Source organism: Onychostoma macrolepis, chromosome 04 (genome assembly GCF_012432095.1).
Source record: "Onychostoma macrolepis isolate SWU-2019 chromosome 04, ASM1243209v1, whole genome shotgun sequence".
Lineage (NCBI taxonomy): Eukaryota > Metazoa > Chordata > Actinopteri > Cypriniformes > Cyprinidae > Onychostoma > Onychostoma macrolepis.
In genome coordinates, this window is record NC_081158.1 from 20,521,230 (window position 1) to 20,535,289 (window position 14,060).

At 35.6% G+C, this 14,060-nt stretch overlaps 1 protein-coding gene across 1 annotated transcript in view; it reads left to right on the top strand.

The window, feature by feature from the left end:
• Positions 1-1,356: 1,356 nt before the first annotated feature.
• Positions 1,357-14,060, top strand: part of ppfia2 (PTPRF interacting protein alpha 2) — a 187,544-nt gene continuing 174,840 nt past the window's right edge. Inside the window, exons 1-2 of the mRNA XM_058773057.1 lie at positions 1,357-1,862; positions 11,459-11,716. Of these exons, the coding sequence (XP_058629040.1) occupies positions 11,468-11,716 (249 nt within the window). The 5' untranslated portion in view covers positions 1,357-1,862; positions 11,459-11,467. The remainder of the gene's footprint in view (positions 1,863-11,458; positions 11,717-14,060) is intronic.

The window sequence follows — 14,060 nt, forward strand, 5'->3', positions numbered from 1 at the left end:
ATAATTGTTTCACTATTGGTTGAATTGTTTTGCTAGAAGTTGACAAGCTGGAATGCTGAAATGAACAAGGCAATGTTTTAAAGTGCTGAAGAGCGACAGTGTTTACACTCTGTTTAAGATTGGCTTACTCATAGTTGTCTTTGCACGTTAATCTAGGAAAGGAGAAAGTATTGTAAAACATGACTGAAATGGCCAGGTTTATGTTATTGGGGCTGAGCGTGGACAGCAGTGCTTGGCTCCTCACTGGAGCAGCACCATGGACAGCGACAGCCCCGTCAGCCTCAGGTCTCCCCTGCGGGACTGACACTGCACACACTGCAGCTCTATAGTCATTCTGCTGCTTTAACATCTGTCCATGAAGAACATCTGTCCAAAGGAGGGATATTCTAGTTGCACTCAGGTCTGTTTCCTTCTGTAGTTAGAAACACCTAACTGAACATATTTTGCTTAATTGTTAATTACTCTGTGGTGCTTTATGATCTATGGTGCAGTGCTCCCCAGAGCCACACTTTATCAAGAGGCTGTGAGCTAATAAATTTCAGCAAATGAGATTTTCTGCAAAGTGGACAAAAAGTATTGAGAACGCTGGATTCTATAGAGAACTCACAACATTAGCTATTATGTATTTATTTATTAAGGTAAAGCTAGAATTTCAGTATCCCCCCTTTTATGCATACAAACACATTTTTATGCAATAAAATGTTAAAATATGATAAAAGGAAATCACAATGACTAGTAGAAAGTGAGAAAGAGAATAAAGAGAGGTTTGTCGGTATATTTGTTACATAATTTTCTACATTGATTTTATGTTTTCCATACTCACTGCAAGGGCATAAATGTCATTTTACAGTCTCAGCTGTATATTTTGTATTTTAGTCAAACCATTCGACAATCTTTCAGAGGGATTATTTCTCTATTCAAAATCAAAATTAAAAATAGGATTTAAAAATGTACAATATACAATATGAAATAGCCTATACGATAATAATGCAAATAATTAGGCCTATGTGAGTCCACAGTGGCAATAGAGAAAAAGAGTCGCGTGTCCTTTTTTTGGTGAATCTTCAAACGAGTCAATGATTCAGTGACTCTCTTAAAAAACACAGTGTTCATCTGTCGCCACCTACTGCCTAAAGGATATATATATGTCTATATGTCTATCCGTCCATCCATCCATCCATAATTCTATCTATCTATTTTATTTTATTATTATATTTGTGTAATATTGACTATAAATTTGTCCCCTGCCGTCGAGAATCTAAAGGTTTGTGAATTGAAACCATTTCAACATATGCCGGTTTGTCGATTTTTGTCCGAAAATATTTGGTGCGAAGACGCACTGAAACGTTCAAGTTCGCCGTATTTACATAATGTTTTATGTTTTCAAGTCATTTCAATGGAGTTATTCTAGTGGAGTCGGGTAACCTCATTAAGACTGTGTTGCCCCTAATGTTTGAATTTTCGTATATGTTAATTAAAATAAACAAAACATTTCCGTGCATAAACACGGAAACCTATGGAGATCCAACTATTTGTTGGGAAATTGCACAGCTGCAACTTTAAGACAGAAGCGAACTCCCCCTCTTTTCTCGAACAATGGTCTCAACCAACCACCGCTGTTCTCGCCGCTGAATCCTTAACGTGCCATTTTATTACTAATGGGCATATCTGGAAATCAAAATGTCATCAATATACGGGACAGTATCGCGTTTTTGAGGATGCCAGCGGTGGATATTCATGCGGGTTTCGCCGGAGCAGTGCTGATTTTGGCCAGTGAAGCTTCCTTGTAGTGAATCGGATGATTGGAGCAGCTGTGCGCTCGCGCTTAGATTGCAGCTGTCATTGATATTGCACAGTGAACAGTGAGTATAAGACAACCCATACACTATACAGTGCAACAGTCATTGTGTCCAACTTGTGAAAATGCAGTATTCTTTGTGCACCATTCTCAAGGTGATTCGGAAATGCCTCTTTAGTGAAAGGAAACTTCCAACAGATGTGAAAGGTATTGCTGTAGTAACAGAGATCAATGAATGTGTGAGTGAATGAATGAATGAATGAATGCATGAATGAATGCATGCATATTCTTGGGTACTGATGATAATCTTTCATATCTCATACAGGAAAAAGGTGCATAGATCAATGGAAGACACTGACAGAGAGAAAGGAAAGAGAGAGGAGGGAGGGAGAGAGATGCAAAGACAGGCATGATGTAATGCGCTTGAGACAATGGTTGAGGATTCTCTCCAATTAGAGTCACAGCAGCAGAATTGGCTGTTTTGAAAGAGATGAGATCACTATAACATGCCGGCTTGCTAGGTGTAGTGGGCATGTCATGGGAATTATCCCTGCATATCCCACTCGCCTGTGGTCCGGCTGTAATGGACCTTATTCACATGTGCCGGAGGACTGTGTGAACGTGAACGTGAACGTGAACGTGGTGCTTTAATGTACTAATGCTTGGCTGTTCAGTCAAACAAAACATGTTTGAATGATTACAGCATGAAGCTTTTATTTAAATTTCAAGAATTAATTGACACTTTTATTGTGATGTTACTCACATGCGCTAATGTGTAATATTTGACTGTTTTACTGTCATTAGGCAATATTGTGCCAAAATTGACAAGTCATACAATCACATCACGTTTAATGTTTATTAAAGCAATTTTGTGACTCTGTAAATTTTTTTAAAGTTCAAGATATTTTCAAGTAAACGTCACAAGTTAAATGGGTATAACCAAACGTATAGCACTATCTGCTTTCAAACCTCAAATCGAGTAATTTTTGTTACTTTGTGGACACTAAATATTTAACGTGGCAGCCATGATTGCTTCCTATTGATGGAGAATTGTGGTGGCCACACTGGTGTTCTTGCCTCTAATGGTCCATACTGTAGACAGAGAGGCCGAGAATAGGATGTCCCACTGACCCTGTTGGTTGTGCTGGTGTGTAAAGGCTACCTCAGCCGTTTCCACTGTATTTTAACAAATGTACAGCTGGTTTGTATGACCTTGGTAGGGGGTGTGTGGTGGAAATCATCTTTTTCACACCACTGAATGTGCACAGGTTGGTTCTAGTTTATGGCAGTGAAAAATTACAGCGCCCAATCGAGTCTGAGACCACTGTTGAAAATCTGGGATATAAAATCCTGTTTAAATCTAAAAAAGAAAAAAAAAAAAATTGTATATATAAATATAATATTAAAATAGGATTATTATTATTATTATTGTAAATGTATAATATAATGTCATAAGAAATTTTAAGAGCACACAGTGGAGTCCAGTCTGATATTTAAAATCAAATTGAATTATAGATAAATAAATAATTAAATATTTTAAATTATCTAGTGATTTATAAATAAATAAATAATCATAATGGCATTAAATAAATTAGAATTTTTAAGAACACTCAGTGGGGTCTGGTTTGAGACCTCTTAAAGACCTGGGTTTTAAAATGTAATTTAAATCTACAAATAAACAAAAAACATTTAAATATTAAAATAAAACTGTGTTTATTTATTGTATAACCATAAACTATATAAATGTAATGGCATAAATGAAAACTCAGTGAGTCTAGTCTGAGACCACTGTTGAAAATCTGGGATTAAAAATATAATTTGAATCTCCAAATAAACAAAAATGTTTAAATATAAAATGAAGAGAGAGAGAGAGAATATTACATGTTATTATGTATTTAGTACAATTGTAAATAATTAAAATAAATAATTAAAAGTTTAAGATTATATATGATGTTTAAGATCATGCAAGTCACTAATCAATTGAAAGTAAATGTGAGACACTGACAATGTGAAGAAGTTTGTGGAGTTCATACAGTCAAAGCTACAAGGACAAACCAAATACTAGGACATTTTAAAATTCATGCACATTTCCTAAAAAACTAAGTTGCGTTAAAAAAAATAAAAATAGAAGCTTTTCACTAGTGGTCTCAGACTTTTGGACCCCACTGTATATCAAATGCAGCATCACATTTTCATGGTTGGTGCAGTTCCATTATTCTTGACCTGTCTTGTATCACTACAAAATCCACAGATTTCATTGAACTCACTCACCTCAGCCCTCCCTTTCCTCTCAATCTGTACCTCTCTCTCTTTCTCCCTCCCCCCACAGCCATCCATTCATTCAGTCAGTGTGTGTGGAATATGATCGCTCTTGTTGTCATCAGTGGGGCTTTTACACTGGGCATTGCCTTGTGCTCCACTCAATACTCCGATTGAAATGTGGGTTTAAAATACAGCGTACAGCACTCTCAAACCAATTGTGCTGTTGAGCAGTCTTGGGTTCATGCCCATCTGCTTTAAATTTCACTGCAGGATGTTATGCCAAATATCCTCGAAATATTCTATGCCCTTGACCTTTTGTTAAAATGTGAGCTGCAATGTGTTAACAGCAAATAATGCACATTCCTTTGTTCATTTATTCAGTCCAGCCCACACGCTTGGACCATCACTGCTCACAAACCCCCTACTTTCAACTTGGTTCAGTCCATTATTGGATTATTTGGCTCTGTTTGCTCATTAACCAATCATAAAGGGATTGAACAACAAAATATATTCAGCAAAAATCTGAAGAATGGATTTGAAGACCTATTTAACCCGTTTTGCTACCAAAATGTGGCGTAAATGCAATTGGTGGTCCCACTAGAATAAGGCCAAGATCCCTTGAGCAAAATAAAAACACAATTATTACTGACCCTGTTGGATCAGTCCAAAGTAAACCATCACAAAGCAATTATTGCCCAAATGGGATGTAGGATTCCATTGTTCTTTATGTTCATTGAATACCGTTATGTATCTAGTAGCTGAAGTTGAACTCTGGATCATTCTGCAGTTAAAGTTTTGAAGTCTTGCCAGCTTCGCTGCTGATGTCTGATGTTAGTGGCTGTTTGGTGTTATGAAATATAGATGGGGGGAGTCTTCACTTAAGATGCTGTAATGGTTTTTCTCTTCCCCTCTTCCAATCCTGCTGCGTCATTCTTTCTTTCTTCCTTTCTCCATTTTCTTTCTTCCTGGAGCTTTGTATATCACAAAGTTAAGATGCACTTGCTTTCATTTGTTTGGTGGTTAAGTTGAGTTTCATTCATAATTTTTCGTTTGGAGCATGTAGGAACAATTAAATGTCAAAATATTTGAAAATATTTTAATCTCTGAGACTATAAAGTGAGACAGAGAATTAGTAGAATTTTGTCAGTACATTTGTTTCATTTGTGTGTGTATAATTAATTGTTACATTTTTGAAATGATTGTAATTCTTTTATTTTTTAAAGTGATTTTTCTAATTGTTGTTAAGTAAGGGGTCCTATTTCAGAAAGTTTTGTAAACAATGTGTGAATTGGAAAAAAAAAAAAATGTTTCCAAATTTTGTCAGAATTTTTTTTTTTCGGACACTTTTATTGCTGAAATATTGAAACTGGATTTTTTTTTTATATTGCTGTAAGAATCACATACTGTGTAGATCAGTGAAATTAATTAACGCAATTACAGCATCTCACAGGAAATAGATCATGTGAGCTCCTGTGTTTTCACTCCCAATAAGTTACTATGTGGCATTACTAAGTGGCATTTTTTTCTCAATTCCATTGTATCACATTGCTGCATGATTAAAAATTATAGGCTGACATTACGTAGGCCTAATTGACAGAATAATCAGCCAATTGAAGTGATGTGTAAGCACTCCCTGATCTCCTGCCTCCTGCATGTAATTACATCTGTAATTAATTTCAAATGTAATTACATTTGTAATTACACAGTTGACCCATCCCTTACACCTTAACCCACCCTGTCTGTAACCTTACCCACGTACCACCTCAATAGCAGCAAAAGTGTTTTGCAGTACAATATGAACACAATAAGTACACTGTACTTGTTTTTTTTTTTTTTTTTGATGCAAGTACGTAATAGTTAAGGCCACCTAATATAAAGGAGGACCAAAACACAAAAAACAAGAAATGTTTATTTTCATTTCATCTGTAGTTTTCATAATAATAAAAATATCAAAAATAAAATTCAAAGAATAAAAAAAATCCACTGTGCTGTTATTATAGCTATGTATGACTATAAATAGTTAGGTCTATTTATAGTTAATAAATAATGGCTGTGTCATATGTGATTCATATGTGAGTCTTTTAGCAATGTACCTTCTTCAGTAAACCCTAAAAGTTGTCTGTTATTGTGGCGCTGTTGTGCTCACTGATGGTGTGTAATAGTGATGTCAGAGGTGGTGTGTAAACTGCTGTGAGCGCCGCAGCAGGTGTCTGTCCCTGACGTCACTCTCTGAGTGTGACTGAATGTGTCAGTGTTGTGTGAAAATAAATGTAGGTCTTTTTTCCCATTGTAGGCAGAGAAGTGTGTGAGTATGTGTGAGTGTGTGACTGTTTGCACAGTGATTGAGAGGGAGTCCCAGACTCTGTCCCACATGAATAATTTATTGATTGGCATATGGCATTGAGACGTCGCTTCTATTCCAGTTCCTTTGTCTCTGTCCTTGCTCGCTTCTCTATGTTATATCCGGATGTTTCGCAAAATATCAGGAAAAAGCAACCCCTCTTGGTTTTGGGTTTGATTGTTTATAGTGAGTGCCGTGCCCTTTCATGTCATTTCAACAACTATCTAGTTTACACTCATTTTTAATAGAACATAGTTTTCCTGACCAGAAAGCTTTAAGGGCCAAGGGTAAGAAGTGGTGGTGATTTGTTTTGTATTGACCAACTATCAATATCCCAATAACTACCTCCATGTTAGACTGCAGCAGAGATGAGAAGATGCTTCCAGATGCACGAGTGCTCATTTGCAGATCATTTCAAGTCATTTCAGCTTCGTTTTAATTTGTATGTGACCAAAAGTGGTCATTTCCGAGGAGGTGAGTTATTAACTCTGTAATAAGTCCATCTTCTTCCATCAGTTTAACCACTTATGGATTTTCTGAACAGTTAGTAGGCGGGCATTATGTAGTTGACAGGATAATCAGCCAATCACAGTATATCCAGTGTTGTTATTATTAAAAAGTCATTCATGTTAATTGAATATTATAAATATAATAAAACACTAATATTATACACTACCAGTCAAATGTTTTTGAACAGTAAGATTTTTTATATTATTATTTTTGTTTTGAATTCTCTTCTGCTCACCAAGCCTGCATTTATTTGATCCAAAACACAGCAAATCAGTAATATTGTGAAATATTTTTTACTATTTAAAATAACTGCTTCCTATTGTAATGTATTTAAAAAATTTATTTATTCCTTTGGTCTAAGCTACATTTTCAGCATCATTACGCCAGTCTTCAGTGTCACATGGTCCTTCAGAAATCATTCTAATATGCTGATTTGATGCTCAAGAAACATTTCTTCTTCTTCTTCTTCTTCTTCTTCTTATTATTATTATAACAGTTGATTTTTCAGGATTCTTTGATGAATAGAAAGATCCAAAGATCATCTTTAATAAAAAGCTTTTGTAACATTATACACTATACCATTCAGAAGCTTGGAGTCAGTATAGTTTTGTATTTTTAGTTTTGGGGAAATTAATACTTTTATTTAGCAAGAATGGTTTAAATTGATCAAAAGTGATGATAAAGACATTTTTAATGTTACAAAAGATTTCTATTTCAGATAAATGTTGTTCTGAACTTTCTATTCATCAAAGATGAATAGAAATATGAATAGAAATATGTTTTCAGCATAATAATAATAATAAATGTTTTTATGAAAATCAAATCAGAATATTAGAATGATTTTCGAAGGATCATGTGACTGGAGTAATGATGTTTTCAAATTCAGCTTTGAAATCACAGGAATAAATTACATGCTAAAATATATTAAAATAGAAATCAGTTATTTTAAATAATAAAGATATTTCAAAATGTTACTGTTTTTTCTGTACTTTTGGATCAAATAAATGCAGACTTGGTGAGCAGAAGAAACTTCTTTAAAAACATCAAAAATCTTACTGTTCAAGAACTTTTGACTGCTATTATAAATTATATTATATATCATATTATATTATTTTTGACTAAATTTTTTATGACTTTTTTTTCTTCTTCCTTGCTTCCTTTGGAATCAGTAAATGTCTTGTTCTTTGCTCAAAAGGGTGATTGTTCCACTGAATAATTAATTAATTAAATATAATTACATTTTAATTAAGCAGCTTGCTAGAACAGTGGTATTTGTTTCAGTCTTGAGCTATTCTCATTGCATGTTTACATTTCATAAAAGAACATATTTTGTTTTTGAAGTAGCGGCCAAATTAGGTGAGGTATTATTGCTATAATCATCTGTTATCTAAGTGACATTTGTCAAGCGCTTTGATACCCAGCGGAAGTTTGAAAAACTCAGACGTGGTCTAGTAACTCGTGACAGACCTTTACACATTAATTTGTCTTCTGAATTGTCTCTTTATTTATAACAGGAGGGGAAAAAATCTGACTTTTCCAGGCTGCTTCAGGGCTCTCCATTGTATGCTTGGTTGGAGACAGGAGAGCTGGCCGCAGCCCAGAGCGTTTGTGGGTCTAAAGTTAGCAGTTAGTGGCTAGCTGGGAGATGGTGGGACTCTGGCTAACAGCCTGTTCGCATAGTGTCTGCAGGCCCATTGCCAGAGACAGCCAGATTAGGATGGACTTGTAAGCTATCTGTAAACATGAAAAATGTCAGATTGTAGGCCATATGTCTTCTGTTTATAAAATGACAATGCCTTTTTGTATGTTTATATGTGTATACTATAGGGAGGTGAAATCGTGTTTGAATTTAAATTAATGATCGTTTAGAAACTGTTATTAATTTTGCAGTTTTCCTTTTGGTGAAGCAAATTTCAAATTGATCAGCTATCAGTCTCTCAATAACTGCCTCAAGAACAGTCGCTACGTTAGACAGAAATTAGATTTGCTTCTAGATGCGTTCAGAGGGCTCATTTACAGATTATTTCAAGTAATTTCAGGTTCATTTAAATTTGTATGTGACTGAAAGAGGTGATTTCTGAGTGGGTTATTTGTAAACATTGTAATTAGTCCATCCGCTTCCATGAGTTTAACCACTCATGGATTTTCTGAGCAGTTGTGAACATAATATAGCTGACAGAATAATCAGCCAGTCACATGACTATTTTTCACACTTCTTTTATTATTGTTGTTATATATTATATTATATTACATTACATTATATTACATTATTGTTACCTAAAATGAAAGCTATTAATAATAATTTGTGAATTGAAATAAAGCTGGAATAATAAATATTAGACTTAAAATGAGAAATGTTGTCTTGTCAGCTAATTGAAATAATTTATTATTACTAAAGCTTAAAATATTTGAACTAAAATTAAAATGAAAACTGAAAATATATTAAAAAAAAAGCTTACTCAAAATATTTAATAATAATATGTAATAATATACAAAATACAAACATATTACTTTTTAAAATCTAAAATCTTCATAATATTTTTAAATATTTTATTATATTTACTTTTAGCTGTTTGGTTTTAGCTGTTTTTTTTAATGCCAAATCAGCTATTTTTAGCTGGGTTTTAGCTGTTTTTGTTAAATCAGCTGGTTTTAGATGGTTTTAGCTGTTTTTTGCAAAATGAACTGGTTTTTAGCTGTTTTTTTTTTTTTTTAATGAACCAGCTGGTTTTTAATAAAAAAAATTTTTTGTTAAATCAGGCTGGTTTTAGATGGTTTTGAGCTTTTAAAACTACAGTACCAAATTAAAGCTTTACTATTTGTAAATGAAAACCTTCAAACCTCAAGCTTTTAAAACTGACCCCCCACCCCTTCAACACTTTCTGGCTCGGCTTTTCTAAGCCAACTTAAAGTTTGTCTACAAACTTTATCTAGTTTTTTGTATGACTCTTTTCTTACTTGTTGAGAAAATCACTCTCCTTTTTTCAGAAGCCTCAAATGCCACCCCTAATCTTGAGTATGTGCTTACATTGTTGCCATCCTCAGTAAGGGTGTAATATATAAGCCACCTGAGACAAATGGCACAGGTGGTGGTTGTGGTCTGTACCGAGTCATGGTGCTGCAGGAGACGCTGTAGAGCACCGTGTTACATAAGCAACAGAGGAAATGATGCGTTCTGGTCCAGTAAACGGCACAAGCATGAAGTCTAGAGTGCAGGAAGCCCACCCTCCCATGACAGCATTGCTTTACTATACACATATACTCTACAACACTATTTGGACAGATTCATTTTCTGTATAGCTTATAACAACAGGACCTGAGACGCCCGGTATGTACCAAGACACTTACACATACAAGATTTACTTACCATGACTTTTGTCTTTCTCTGTTCATCTGTTTTTTCTGCACTCATAAACACACATAAACACATCTCGTCCTTGCCAGGAGATTCCTCCACCCGCTCCGCCTGTGTTGTATCATCACAGCCTAGGCGTGGAGCTCTGTGGCCCTGTGTGTTTTTAATGCTCGTCTCCCCTACAGCTACCAGCCGCCACAATCCTGACAGCTTTGAGTCTAACAGGAACAGACGCACTTCACCACTATGTACATACAGTGTACATGCTGTCTTCTCACAGATGCTCTGAGCAGTTCAGTGCTTTTACAGATAGACACAAAGGGATTGACAGACAAAAGCAGTATGTTTATGTACATAAAGTGTTGAGAATATCATACTGTTCAAAAGTTTGGGGTTGGTAAGATTTTTTTTACTGATTATGAAAGACGTTTCTTGTTCTTCCTAAGGTTGCATTTATTTGTTAAAAAAATACAGTTAAACGGTAGTATTGTGAAATTTTCACAATTTAAAATAATTAAAAAATATTCAGTTATAATATATTTTAAAATGTAATGTGATGGCAAAGCTGAATTTTCAGCAGTCATTACTCCAGTCTTCAGTGTCAAGTAATCCATCAGAAATATTATTATATATTATCAATGCTTGATGTTTTTGTGGAAAATGTGACACACTTTTTTTTTTAGGATTCTTTGGTGAATTGAATTAGAAATATTTTTAACCTTTATATACAGTATCTCACAGAAGAGAGTACACCCCTCACATTTTTGTAAATATTTTATTAAATCTTTTCATGTGACAACACTGAAGAAATGACACTTTGCTACAATGTAAAGTAGTGAGTGTACAGCTTGTATAACAGTGTAAATTTGCTGTCCCCTCAAAATAACTGAACACACAGCCATTAATGTCTAAACCGATGGCCACAAAGGTGTGTACACCCCTAAGTGAAAATGTCCAAATTGGGCCCAAAGTGTCAATATTTTGTGTGGCCACCATTCATTTCCAGCACTGCCTTAACCCTCTTGGGCATGGAGTTCACCAGAGCTTCACAGGTTGCCACTGGAGTCCTCTTCCACTCCTCCACTCCTTCCCTTTTTTAAATTTAAATCTCAAAAATTACTGTGGCTGTACCATAGTACAAAAAAAAACTTTAATATTTCCATGGGTATCCTAAGCATTCATCCTCTTTCAGCAGGTAAAGATGATGTGCGAAGTGATGCCCACTATCAGCGAGGACACGGCGATGAGCCAGCGTGGCTCCCAGAGCAGCGCCTCTGACCCTGACTCGCATTTTGAGCAGTTGATGGTCAACATGCTTGACGAGAGAGACCGTCTGTTGGACACCCTGAGAGAGACACAAGAAAGCCTTGCCCTCGCCCAGCAGCACCTGCAGGACGTCATCTATGACCGGGACTCACTGCAGCGTCAGCTCAGCTCCGCACTGCCACAGGTACCACAACTACACCCAAACTCATATAACCATACTTCTGACTTACGGCAAAAAGTCTGGTCCACATAATCAGCTTGTGTCAACTAAGAACCTCCCTTTTTAACAAGTTTACCTCTTGAATGTCTTAAACTTAGACATCATATTCCAATAAGGATATCGGAGTACCAGCGGTGTCATGGAAAGAAATGATAAATGTTAATTTCACTCTCATAAGATATATTTAATTCGTTCCTTTGCTGAGCGTTTCAGTAAATTCTTCCACATCTGAGAGACTGTGAAAATATGGGCATGTCACAGCTGGCCATGTGTGATTGCAGCAGCTGAAACTGGTGATACTAAAATCTGCGTCCAAGTGTCTCCTTCCGAACAAAGAGGACTAAAAATCACCAAGCGCGGTTTTCAGCTGCGCTACTATTGCCCAGAGACATGGGAAAAAGCGATGGCTTACGTAATCACGACTAAACCCAGATTAGCTCGACGCTCAAAGGAAAAGTGTGTCAGTAATTCTAGTCACAAGTCCTTACCGTTCTCCTTCCAGAAGTCTCTGTGGTCCTGGCGGAGAATAAAAGAAGGTTTTGTTGTGTAGTGCTACTTACTTTCCCTCAGTGATACTCTTGTTCCTGGTGGAGACACAGTTTTAGTGCTGCTTACTGTACTGAGGTTTGAAAAATGTTTGTTGTTGATTTGAGTGTCATGAACAATACCCTTTTACAAGTTTGGGGTCAGTTAGGGCTGGGTGATGAACCTGAAATTTGATATCTCAATATTTTTCCAAATTTTGACAGTAAGCAATATGTATCTCAATATTTTTGCATTTGCTTGAGAGTAATTAAAAAGCTAGAGAGTGATTTAAAAAAAAAAAACATGATAGAACAGATATTGTTTGTATAGTGGTTTCTGGTTTAAGAGATCCTTCGACTGTGTTCCCACTGGCACTAAAACTCTTTCGGATGGGGAACTAATTTCCGGAACACAAAAACACTTGATTGTTGCACTGATATCTTTAATATTCAGTATATCACCCAGGTCTATGGTTGGTAAAGTTTATATATACACACACACACACATATATATATGTCACTTATTTTTTAAAATGTAATTTATTCCTGTGATGGCAAAGCTGAATTTTGCAGTGTCACATGATCCTTCAGAAAGCATTCAGAAATCATAGTATGCTAATTGTTTTTTATTATCAATGTTGAAAACAGCTGTGCTGCTTCATATTTTTGTGGAAACTGTAATACATTTGCCATTTGGATTCTTTGAATAGTAAGAACAGCATTTATTTGAAATAGAAATCTTATATGACATTATAAATGTCATTACTGTTAAGTTTGCATCCTTGCTAGATAAAAGTGTTCATTCCTTTCAAAAATTCTTACTGACACAACTGTTAAGCTCTAAGAGCACCATAAAACCTCATGGAAGTGGTCCATAAAAATTTTCTGAAGAACATATGAAATTTAAACTGTATTCAAACTTGATTTGTTGCATTCGTTTACAACCCGAATTCCGGAAATGTTGGGACGTTTTTAAAATTTGAATAAAATGAAAACTAATATAATTATTAATTAAGACTTTCAAATCACACGAGCCAATATTTAATTCACAATAAAACATAGATAACATAAATGTTTAAACAGAGATATTTTACACTTTTATCCACTAAATGAGCTAATTTCAAATTTGATGCCTGCTACAGGTCTCAAAATAGTTGGCACGGGGGCAACAAAGGGTTGAAAAAGCAAGAATTTTTTAAAAGATTCAGCTGGGAGAACATCTAGCAACTAATTAAGTTAATTGACATCAGGTCTGTAACATAAAAGGGATGTCTTAGAGAGGCAGAGTGTCTCAGAAGTAACGATTGGCAGAGGCTCTCCAATCTGTGAAAGAGTGCATAAAAAGATTGTGGAATACTTTAAAAACAACGTTCCTCAACGTCAAATTGCAAAGGCTTTGCAAATCTCATAATCTACAGTGCATAACATCATCAAAAGATTCAGAGAAACTGGAGAAATCTCTGTGCGTAAGGGATAAGGCCGAAGACCTTTGTGGGATGCCCGAGGTCTTCGGGCCCTCAGACGACACTGCATCACTCATCGGCATGATTCTGTCATTGACATTACTAAATGGGCCCAGGAATACTTCCAGAAACCACTGTCAGTAAACACAATCCGCTGTGCCATCTGCAGATGCCAACTAAAGCTCTATCATGCAAAAAGGAAGCCATATGTGAACATGGTCCAGAAGCGTGTTTCAAAGTGTAAAAGTTCTATGGTCAGATGAGTCCAAATTTGACAATCTTGTTGGAAATCACAGTTCTTCGGGCTAAAGAGGAGGGAGA